Source organism: Rana temporaria, chromosome 12 (genome assembly GCF_905171775.1).
Source record: "Rana temporaria chromosome 12, aRanTem1.1, whole genome shotgun sequence".
NCBI classification, from domain to species: Eukaryota; Metazoa; Chordata; class Amphibia; order Anura; family Ranidae; genus Rana; species Rana temporaria.
In genome coordinates, this window is record NC_053500.1 from 47991410 (window position 1) to 48003641 (window position 12232).

Below are 12232 nucleotides of genomic sequence, written 5' to 3' on the forward strand. Positions count from 1 at the left end.
TTACCCCCTGCTTTATGAGGGGTAACTTTACGCCGATCCGCCGCCTTACGTAAACGGCGTATCTTGATACGCCGGGCGCACGTACGTTCGTGAATCGGCGTATCTAGCTCATTAGCATATTCTACGCGGAAATCAACGGAAGCGCCACCTAGCGACCAGCGTAAAAATGCACCCCAGGATACGACGGCGTAGGAGACTTACGCCACTCGTATCTAGGCAACAGTGAGGCGTATCTGATTCTATGAATCAGGCGTAGAGATGCGACGCCTCACACTCAGAGTTACGACGGCGTATTTGGAGATACGCCGTCGTAACTCCTTTGTGAATCTGGGCCCAAAAGTCCCAGCATCACAATATGAATGATAATATACAATAACAAGTTCCGCATGACAGTTGTGTTGATTGGATACTGCAGTTTGGACACAGAACCAAAAATTACAGCAGGGAGATCTCAATTCCTAATACACAAACATGCCGACCCCATAAATGGTTCCTCGAATTTAGTCGAACCCCCAGCAAAGTCCGCTGTATGTGGTTCACGCTTATGTTCTTCTGTCCTATAGACAAAATTTGAAATATTAGCTGCACACCAACATCCATCCAACAGGTTTATTGAAAGACAAAGCACAGTGTCTGTGTGAAATATCCTCACCCCTTGGTCCGTTGTTATAGTCCTGGTGGCAATCTTTCAATAAACCTGTTGGACGGATGTTGGTGTGCAGCAAGTTTTTCTAATTGTGTCTATATGTCCACGATTGCGAGCCGGAGCTAGCACCTAGCCCAGTGATGGCGAACCTTGACACCCCAGATGATTTGGAACTACATTTCCCATGATGGTTATGCACTCTGCAGTGTAGCTGAGCATCATGGGAAATGTAGTTGCAAAACATCTGGGGTGTCAAGGTTCGCCATCACTGACCTAGCCCCTCCTTTTTGGTGGATCATCATACTCACCTGGAGCAGTGGTCCGTCTCATTGTTCTTCTGTCATATAGTATTTCCTGAGTGATGATATATTAAGCTTTTTTTTACCCAGCTGACTAATGCTAAAGTAGAAGCTTGAATCTACAAATATTTAGGAGGGCCGGCCAGGCCAGCAGGTTTCTTACATCTTCAAGGGACACCGGTGGGGAGATCTCCAATGCTTGAGTTGCATCATCGTCTAGAACAGGCATGTCCAAAGTCCGGCCCGCGGGCCAATCGCTGCCCGCGTTCCGGTTTTGAACGGCCCGTCTGGTTGTTTGGACATATATATCTTTTGTGGCCCCCGACGATCTCCCTGCGCCGGGGCCACAAAGCTGTATATGCCTTGGAGAACAGGGAGGAGGCAGGACGAGTGCCGTACACACACACACACACAGGAGAATTTCCTGCTTACGGGTGGCCTCTGTAATAGGAAGTCCCATCTCTGGCGCTGCAATTGGACGACTGTTCTGTCCACCAAAGGAGGCGGGACTTTCTATTAAAGAGGCTGCCGTGTAAACAGGAGAGTCACCTGTAGGTAAACTTTGGCGCTTGTGGGTGCATTCCTGGCAATTGTGCTGCATTCCTGGCAATGGCGAGTGCCATCTTGGAAATGGCGAGTGCTATCCTGGCAATGGCGAGTGCTATCCTGGCAATGGCGAGTGCCATCCTGGCAATGGCGGGTGCCATCCTGGCAATGGCGGGTGCCATCCTGGCAATGGCGGGTGCCATCCTGGCAATGGCGGGTGCCGCATTCATGGCAATGGCGGGTGCCGCATTCATGGCAATGGCGGGTGCCGCATTCATGGCAATGGCGGGTGCCGCATTCATGGCAATGGCGGGTGCCGCATTCATGGCAATGGCGGGTGCTGCATTCATGGCAATGGTGAGTGCTGCATTCATGGCAATGACCCTTATTTTGCTTCACAGTCCTTTATTTAAAATTAAAAAAAAAATCCTGAAACTTCGCTCTTGAAGTGAAGGTGCGTGTTATACGCCAATAAATAAGGTATATCCAAATTATACGCCCACGCTCATCTCTTTACCCACACACAGCCACAAGGGCAAGAGAATTCTTGTTAGGCAGTGTATTAGTTGCTCGGAGGAACACACTTAGACCAAATTTTTATGGTTCAAAGAATGTCAGGCAAAATGGTCGGCCCTCACGCATGTTCACTTCATCAAATCTGGCCCTCTTTGAAAAAAGTTTGGACACCCCTGGCCTAGAACAAAATGGTTTTGCTCACCCTGCTAGATCGTTATTAAAAACAATTTACAAAAGGAGGAGTGGGAACACCCAAAAGGTGGACAGGAACGCTCAAAACTTTTTGGTAGATGGCCACAGAACTAAAAATTGCGGCAGGGAGATCTCATTGCTGAAGGCTCCAATGCATAAAAAACATCTTTCAGCCATCGGCCCCCTTTGAAGGACATTTTGGAAAACCGTTACAAGTTTCTTCTCAAGTTGTAGATTTTTATACAACTGAAAAAATGTAATGCTCACCCTTCGCCAAGTTTCTCCAGCACATCAAAAACTTCTTCAGGCTGCTTATTCAAGTTGTCTTCACTCAACTTTTTTAATTGCCTATGTGAAAAAGTAAAAAGAAATTCTACAGTTTACTTCATCAGTTCAAGATGCACAAAATGACATTTTCTTATCTCCACCATTTCAAAAATGCTAAACAGGTATTTCTAAAGCCTCGTACACACGTGTGAGTGTTGGCGGGGGATTGCCTGTTGACAGACTGTTGTCCTAAAATCTTACCATTAATACGCTCTTTTGTGCCAATTGTCCAATTTTCTGCCAACAAATGTTGGATGACAGGCTAGTAAATTTTCGGCGGACAACAGTTTGACGTCAGATTTTCGCATGGTCAGTACGCAAATCCGTCACACAAAAGTTTAAAGTACAAACACGCATGCACGGAATCAATGCTCCGCAGACACGAAATTAGCAGAAGGGGCCCAAAGGGTGGCGCCCAACAGCTGAAATTCCCCGTAGTACGTCACTACGTTTGTGTTTGTGGCACAACAATTGTACAACGTTGGCATGCAAGACGAGATCCTGGCACACACCCTTTTTGACAAAAATTAGACGCTTGGTTGGCCAACAATCGTACCATGTTGCTTTAGAGCCACCCTTTAACCACTTAAGGACCGCCTAACACCGATATACGTCGGCAGAATGGCACGGCTGGGCACAATCACGTACCTGTACGTCCTCTAAGTGCCCAGATGTGGGTCACGGGCGCGCGCCCACAACCCGGTCCGAAGCTCCGTGACCACGGACCCGATCGCCGCGAGAGTCCCACGATCGGTCACAGGAGCTGAAAAACTGGGAGAGGTGTGTGTAAACACACCTTCCCCGTTCTTCACAGTGGCGCTGTCATTGATCGTCTGTTCCCTGATATAGGGAAAGGCGATCAATGACGTCACACGTCCAGCCCCGCCCCCTACAGTTAGAAACACAAATGAGGTCACACTTAACCCTTTCAGTGCCCCCTAGTGGTTAACTCCCAAACTGCAATTGTGATTTTCACAGTAAACAATGCATTTTTATAGCAATTTTTGCTGTGAAAATGGTCCCAAAAATGTGTCAAAATTGTCCGAAGTGTCCGCCATAATGTCGCAGTCACGAAAAAAAAAAAAAAAAAATTGCTGATCCCCGAAATTAGTAGTAAAAAAAAAATAATATTAATAAAAATGCAATAAAACTATCCCCTATTTTGTAAACGCTATAAATTTTCGATAAACGATTGTTTTTTTTTTTTTACCAAAAATAGATAGAAGAATACGCATCGGCCTAAACTGAGGAAAAAAATAGTTTTTTTTATATATTTTTGGGGGATATTATAGCAAAAAGCAAAAAAATATAGATTTTTTTTCAAAATTGTCACTCTATTTTTGTTTATAGCGCAAAAAATAAAAACCGCAGAGGTGATCAAATACAACCAAAAGAAAGCTCTATTTGTGGGAAAAAAAGGAGGCCAATTTTGTTTGGGAGCCATGTCGCACGACCGCGCAATCGTCAGTTAAAGCTACGCAGTGCCGAATCGCTAAAAGGGGCCTGGTCCTTTACCTGCATATTGGTCCTGGTCTTAAGTGGTTAAGTAAAATATAGGCACAACTTATTTTTTTTTAATAGAGTGAGAGAGGGTTATAACTAGAGCTGCACAATTTATCGTTAAAAAATCGTGATCTCGATTCAACCCCCCTGATGATCTCTATTGCAGAGTTTGCCTAGCCTTTCATACAACAAGAAAGACTTTATCTGATCAATCAGCTGTCAAAAGAAAATATCCGGGCAGTCTGCCAAGTTTTTAACAACATGAAACATTATACCCAACACTTTCTTCTTAGATAAAACTTCTGTGTGTAAATGCAGGAAGTTTAACCACTTAACCACTTCAGCCCCGGACCATTTGGCTGGCCAAAGACCTGGCCACTTTTTGCGATTCGGCACTGTGTCGATTTAACAGACAATTGCGCGGTCGTGCGACGTGGCTCCCAAACAAACTTGACGTCCTTTATTTCCCACAAATCGAGCTTTCTTTTGGTGGTATTTGATCACCTCTGCGGTTTTTATTTTTTGCGCTATAAACAAAAACAGAGCGACATTTTTGAAAAGAATGCAATATTTTTAACTTTTTGCTATAATAAATATCCCCAAAAAATATGTAAAAAAAACTTTTTATTTCCTCAGTTTAGGCCGATATATATTCTTCTACATGTTTTTAGTAAAAAAATAAATACAAAATAAATTGCAATAAGTGATTGATTGGTTTGCACAAAAGTTATAGCGTCTACAAAATAGGGGATAGTTTTATGGCAGTGAAAGGGTTAACCTGTAGGGGGCGCTGAAGGGGTTAAGTGTGACCTAGGGAGTGCGTCTAACTGTTAGGGGGTGTGGCTTGCCGTGACACGTCACCGATTGCTGTTCCCGATGACAGGGAACAGACGATCAGGGACATGTCACTAGGAAGAACAGGGAGGTGTTGTGTTTACACCGATATCTCCCTGTTCTTCAGCTCTGTGACCCTATCGCGGGACACCGGTGGACCACGGGTCCTGCGGGCGGGGAGCGAGCGACCACACGCCCATTTGCGCAGCCGTGCCATTCTGTCGACGTATATGATCGTGCGGCGGTCGGCAAGCGGTTAAAGTGTAAATCTTTTTCTGACACTTGTTTCTTAAAGTGGATGTAAAGCCACTTTCATCATTTCTAAACTACTGCCATAGTGCTGATCTATAAGGATATAGATGTCTCCTCCATGTATCCTTACCTGTCAAATGTCTGTTATAAGAACTGAAAACTGCAGATTCGGTGGGTGGATCTGTTGTCTGGGGCTCGGTGGGTGGAGTCGTGATGTCAGTAGACTGCCGCCCACCTCTACACTCCCCTTGTCAACATGCATTTTGTCCTGTGTATTCCTAACACAGAATTCTGCTATGATCACTAACATCCAGTCAAAATCCAGAAAAGTAAACACATGACTTCAGAAAAGGAGTGGGGGTGGGAATTAAAAAATAATGCCTGTCTCCAGGTTAGTGCATGAGATATGTAAATAACCCGTCACTCACAGCAAGGGGGCGGAACGGACTAAGGTTTTCTCCTGTTTGTCTGTTTATTTTACTGAAAAAAGAAAAGAGGATTGCTCAGAGCTGGATTAACTCTGTGTGGCGAGACTGGGCGCAGATGATAGGAAATATTTTACTCTACATTGTGACACCAAAAAAATTAAGAAAAAAAATTTGGGTTTACATCCATTTTAAGTTAAAAATTGATATTTTTTTGCTAGAAAATTACTTGGAACCCCCAAACATTATATATATTTTAGCAGAGACCCTAGGGAATAAAATGGCAATTGTTCCAATATTTTATGTCACACTGTATTTGCCCAGCGGTCTTTCAAACGCAATTAATAATTTAGATTTTCAAAGTCGGGCACCCCTTCCATAGACTCCCATGTTAAAGGGTAATTTCTCTGGTAACTTTGGGTACCCGGTACTGGCCGGCCGTAGGTCCCCTGGACCCGATACTTGGCACACATGTAGCCCCAGTTCTACTCTACAAGTGTGCAAAGTTTGCTGTCTGGGAGAGCACCGATTTTTCAAAGCCGGTCACACCTTCTATATACTCCCATGTTAAACGTAAGTCTAGTCATGGGAACAATGAGGCACGGGCACAGTGAGGCACGGGCACAGTGAGGCACGGCACAGTGAGGCACGGGCACAGTGAGGCACGGGCACAGAGAGGCAGGGACACAGAGAGGCAGGGACACAGAGAGGCAGGGACACAGAGAGGCAGGGACACAGAGAGGCAGGGACACAGTGAGGCAGGGACACAGTGAGGCACGGCACATGGACACCCTAGGCTTATACTTGAGTCAGTAAGTTTTCCCATTTTTTTTGTGGTAAAATTAGATGCCTCGGCTTATATTCGGGTCGGCTTATACTCGAATATATACGGTAGTTGTTCAAAAAAGAAATATAACATTGTTTTTGCTCTCTTTTTAGCTCACATGAAGTGGCAAGGGCACTGCATTTCTGGCAAGATCAACTTTTTTTTTCTGTACTTGCTGAAAAAGTTCTTAGCCTGAAAAGGGAAAACTAAAGCAACAACCCAATTTTAAGACTGGTAATCTGCAATATACAAAATGACTGTTTTGGGATTTAGATACACTTTAGTGAACCGCTTAAAATAGTTGAAGGAAATCACCAAGGAGTTTTTGTAGACATGACAATTGAAAGCTCTTTTAGGGAAGCAAAACAAAAAGTCTCTGAAATAGTAATTTGTGTGCCAGAAGCATTCATTATTTTTTTTTTTTTGTGTGTGCATTTAGTACTTTTTGGGGTTTTCTTCATTTGCTACTCATTACATATTATTCAAATTATTTGGGGGGAAAGGGGATTTTTATGTCTTTCTTATGTTCCACAAAACCATGTATGATGATGAGGATGATAAAGCACACTCCTAAAGCCCCAGTCCGAGGGTCTCCAAACTTACTGTCCTGGAGGGCCCAGACTGTGGCCAGTGGTATTAAAAAACATCCTGCTGTCAGTGAGAGTAAACAGTGCTCCATCATTGATTTTAGCGGGGTAAGGGGGTAGTTACCCATTGTTGGTATTTAAAGTAGGAATGGTGACCCATCAGTGGTGGCTGTGGGAGGAATGGCGCCCCTTCATTGGTGGCTGTGGGAGGAATGGCCCCCCTTCATTGGTGGCTGTGGGAGGAATGGCCCCCCTTCATTGGTGGCTGTGGGAGGAATAGCCCCCCTTCATTGGTGGCTGTGGGAGGAATGGCCCCCCTTCATTGGTGGCTGTGGGAGGAATGGCCCCCCTTCATTGGTGGCTGTGGGAGGAATGGCCCCCCTTCATTGGTGGCTGTGGGAGGAATGGTGCCCCATCATTGGTGGCTGTGGGAGGAATGGCGCCCCTTCATTGGTGGCTGTGGGAGGAATGGCGCCCCTTCATTGGTGGCTGTGGGAGGAATGGCGCCCCTTCATTGGTGGCTGTGGGAGGAATGGCGCCCCTTCAGTGGTGGCTGTGGGAGGAATGGCCCCCCTTCATTGGTGGCTGTGGGAGGAATAACCCCACCTTCATTGGTGGCTGTGGGAGGAATAACCCCACCTTCATTGGTGGCTGTGGGAGGAATAACCCCACCTTCATTGGTGGCTGTGGGAGGAATAACCCCACCTTCATTGGTGGCTGTGGGAGGAATGGCGCCCCTTCATTGGTGGCTGTGGGAGGAATGGCGCCCCTTCATTGGTGGCTGTGGGAGGAATGGCGCCCCTTCATTGGTGGCTGTGGGAGGAATGGCGCCCCTTCATTGGTGGCTGTGGGAGGAATGGCGCCCCTTCATTGGTGGCTGTGGGAGGAATGGCGCCCCTTCATTGGTGGCTGTTGGAGGAATGGCGCCCCTTCATTGGTGGCTGTGGGGGGAATGGCGCCCCTTCAATGGTGGCTGTGGGGGGAATGGCGCCCCTTCATTGGTGGCTGTGGGAGGAATGGCGCCCCTTCATCTGTGGCTGTGGGAGGAATGGCGCCCCTTCATTGGTGGCTGTGGAAGGAATGGCGCCCCTTCATCGGTGGCTGTGGGAGGAATGGCGCCCCTTCATTGGTGTCAGTGGAAGGAATGGCGCCCCTTCATTGGTGTCAGTGGAAGGAATGGTGCCATAAGGGCAAAATAAAGACAAACAAAAGGCCACCTCCAGCCCTCGGGCCGCATTTTGGAGGTCACTGCCCTAGTTCATGGTTTGCAAAAAAGTAATACATTCAGTAATATTGATCCATGTGCATTTGCTACCTGTGAATTGAAGTCAGCAGAGCATTGCATCCATGACCAGGGCATCGCAGGTGTCGCACATGCTCCATCAATGTCTTCCTCCTAACCTGAGCTCTATTGGGACATACAGACTTGCTACTATTGGACTGAAGGAATTTGCGGCTGAACAACAAAGCAGTGCGCTCTGCCTAATCCCTTTGCCACAATGGCAGATGTGACACAAGATACAGTGTTGCAGAAATCTGATGACATGAATAAGGTGCGATAGTGCAGAGAAGAATATTTTTCTTTGGGAATATATTATTTAACCACTTGGTGCCCACAGGCCATCATATGACGTCCTTGACTTTCTGGGGCTAAATCTGAATGATGGCTTCATCTACTGGCATCAGATATCGGCATTTCCAGACGGCGATTCCCTACACCATAAGAATGATGATAGCAGCTGTTCCACCACTTGATCGTTCTTATGGGAGACGAGACGAGATGGGATGGGATATTTTTTTTTTAATATGTCAAAAGTAAAAAAAAAGAAAGTATAATTAACAATACATTATTATTATTTTTTTAAGTGCCCCTGTCCCCATGTGCTCGCATGCGGAAGCGAACGCATACGTAAGTCCCGTCCACATAAGAAAACCACACATGTGAGGAGTCGCCGCGAACGTTAGAGCGAAAGCAATAATTCTAGCCCTAGACCTCCTTTGTAACTAAAAACATGTAACCAGTAAAAATATTTAAGGTGTCGCCTATGGGGATTTTTAAGTACCGATGTTTGGCGCCCTTCCACGAGCGTGTGCAATTTTGAAGCGTGACATGTTGGGTATCTATTTACCCGGCATAACTTCATCTTTCACGTTATGCAAAAAAATTGGGCTTACTTTACTGTTTTGTTTTTTTTAAAGCATAAAACGGTTTTAAAAAAAAAAAAAAAACATGTTTGAAAAATTGCTGCGCAAATACCATGCAAGATAAAACGTTGCAATGACCGACATTGGATTCTCTAGGATCTGTACTGAAAAAAAAAAATATCTATAATGTTTGGGGGTTCTATGCAATTTTCTAGGAATGTAGGAGCGAAAAAAGGCAAAAAAAAACTCCAATGCCACCCCAAATGTTGATATCCTTCAGCCTCCGGCATGAACCATTAGGAACAAGCATCCTAGTTTCTTTTTGCTCTATATTCCAGGTACACTCCCTTACAGGCAGAAGTAAACAATAGCCTGAACTTAGGGGAACCCCCAACAAATACACAGGACTATAACAAAACTACAAGCCAACCTACAATAATAGAACTCCAACCATAGAATATCAATTGCAGCCAATGTGCTATCAAATGCAGCCAGTGTAAACCCCCGCCCGGAACTTACCCTGTCTTGGTGGGGCAGCGAGTGATGGCGATGAGCGGGGTGTTTCAAGCCAGCATCTCCTGCTGTCCTCATCTCCTGACTACCGTCCTCTCCTCCCGATAGGGGTCCAATAGCGGCACCTGTCGTTTCAGCCAATCAGGTGACGGGTAACAGACCCAAGCCCCTGATTGGTGGAGAGGCGGTTCAGCATGGTGCTCGCAGGTCACCATTTTTTATGCCGATTAGATCCTATGGCTCTAATCAGGTGCTTCAAAAAAAGAAAAGAAAAGGGGCCGGACGCCTGAATGGGGGGTGGCAGCGGCAGCCACGGATAGAATCATGCAATGCATGAATCTATCCATAGTGCACAGAGGGGGTGACTGGAGACTGGTTAGGCCGCCACTGCCCGGAAGGATTTGCCCCCTTAACTGCTTGCCGACCAGCCGCCGCAGTTCTACGGCGGCAGGTCGGCTCTGCTGGGCGAGAGCACGTAGCTATACGTCACCTCGCCCAGCAGCCAATAGGGGCGCGCGCCCCCCGCTCGCCCCCCGACTCCCGTGCCCACCGGGCACACGCGATCGCTCGTTACAGAGCGAGGACCGGGAGCTGTGTGTGTAAACACACAGCTCCCGGTCCTGTCAGGGAGAGAAATGCTGATTTTCTGTTCATACAATGCATGAACAGCAAACAGTCATTTTTCCCATGTCAGTCCACCCCCACTACAGTTAGAACACACCCAGGGACATACTTAACCCCTTCCCCGCCCCCTGGTGTTAACCCATTCACCGCCAGTGGCATTTTTATAGTAATCCAATGCATTTGTATAGCACTGATCGCTATAAAAATGCCAATGGTCCCAAAAATGTGTCAAAAGTGTCCGAAGTGTCCGCCATAATGTCGCAGTACCGAAAAAAAAAATCGCTGATCGCCGCCATTACTAGTAAAATAAAATATTAATAAAAATGCCATAAAAATACCCCCTATTTTGTAAACGCTATAACTTTTGCGCAAACCAATCAATAAACGCTTATTGCGATTTTTTTATAGCAAAAAGTAAAAAAAATTTTTTTTTTTCAAAATTGTCGCTCTATTTTTGTTTATAGCGCAAAAACTAAAAACCGCAGGAGGTGATCAAATACCACCAAAAGATAGCTCTATTTGTGGGGAAAAAAGGACGCCAATTTTGTTTGGGAGCCACGTCGCACGACCGCGCAATTGTCTGTTAAAGCGACGCAGTGGCGAATCGCAAAAAGTGCTCTGGTCTTTGACCAGCAATATGGTCCGGGGGTTAAGTGGTTAAAGACCAGGCCATTTTTTGTAATACGGCACTGCATCGCTTTAACTGACAATTGCGCGTGCAATGTTGTACCCAAACAAAATTTTACCCTCAAATAGAGATTCCTTTTGATTTTTGCACTATTAACAAAAAAAGGCAGACAATTTTGAAAAAAATTAATAAAATACTTTCCGCGGCTATAAATATATATATATATATATATATATATATATATATATATATATATATATATATATATATATATATATATATATATAATGTGTATGTATGTATGTGTATATATATATATATATATATATATATATATATATATATATATATATATATATATATATATATATATATATATATATATATATATATATATATATATATATATATATCGGCCTAAACTGATGAATACGTTTTTTTTGTTTTTTTAATATAATGTGTGTGTTTTTTTTTTAATATAATGTGTGTGTTTATATACAGTGATGAAAATAAGTATTTGAACACCCTGCTATTTTGCAAGTTCTCCCACTTGGAAATCATGGAGGGGTCTGAAATTGTCATCGTAGGTGCATGTCCACTGTGAGAGACATAATCAAAAAAAAATATTCCAGAAATCACAATTTATGATTTTTTAACTATTTATTTGTATGATACAGCTGCAAATAAGTATTTGAACACCTGTCTATCAGCTAGAATTCTGACCCTCAAAGACCTGTTAGTCTGCCTTTAAAATGTCCACCTCCACTCCATTTATTATCCTAAATTAGATGCACCTGTTTGAGGTCATTAGCTGCATAAAGACACCTGTCCACCCCATACAATCAGTAAGAATCGAACTACTAACATGGCCAAGACCAAAGAGCTGTCCAAAGACACTAGAGACAAAATTGTACACCTCCACAAGGCTGGAAAGGGCTACGGGGAAATTTCCAAGCAGCTTGGTGAAAAAAGGTCCACTGTTGGAGCAATCATTAGAAAATGGAAGAAGCTAAACATGACTGTCAATCTCCCTCGGACTGGGGCTCCATGCAAAATCTCACCTCGTGGGGTCTCAATGATCCTAAGAAAGGTGAGAAATCAGCCCAGGACTACACGGGAGGAGCTGGTCAATGACCTGAAAAGAGCTGGGACCACCGTTTCCAAGGTTACTGTTGGTAATACAGTAAGACGTCATGGTTTGAAATCATGCATGGCACGGAAGGTTCCCCTGCTTAAACCAGCACATGTCAAGGCCCGTCTTAAGTTTGCCAATGACCATTTGGATGATCCAGAGGAGTCATGGGAGAAAGTCATGTGGTCAGATGAGACCAAAATAGAACTTTTTGGTCATAATTCCACCGTGTTTGGA

General features: G+C 44.8%; 1 protein-coding gene across 1 annotated transcript in view; it reads right to left on the reverse strand.

The window, feature by feature from the left end:
- LOC120919202 (serine/threonine-protein kinase 4-like) overlaps positions 1 to 12232 on the reverse strand; it is a 168245-nt gene that overhangs the window by 128435 nt on the left and 27578 nt on the right. The window contains exon 2 of the mRNA XM_040331245.1: positions 2467 to 2547. Coding sequence (XP_040187179.1) covers positions 2467 to 2547 — 81 coding nt within the window. The remainder of the gene's footprint in view (positions 1 to 2466; positions 2548 to 12232) is intronic.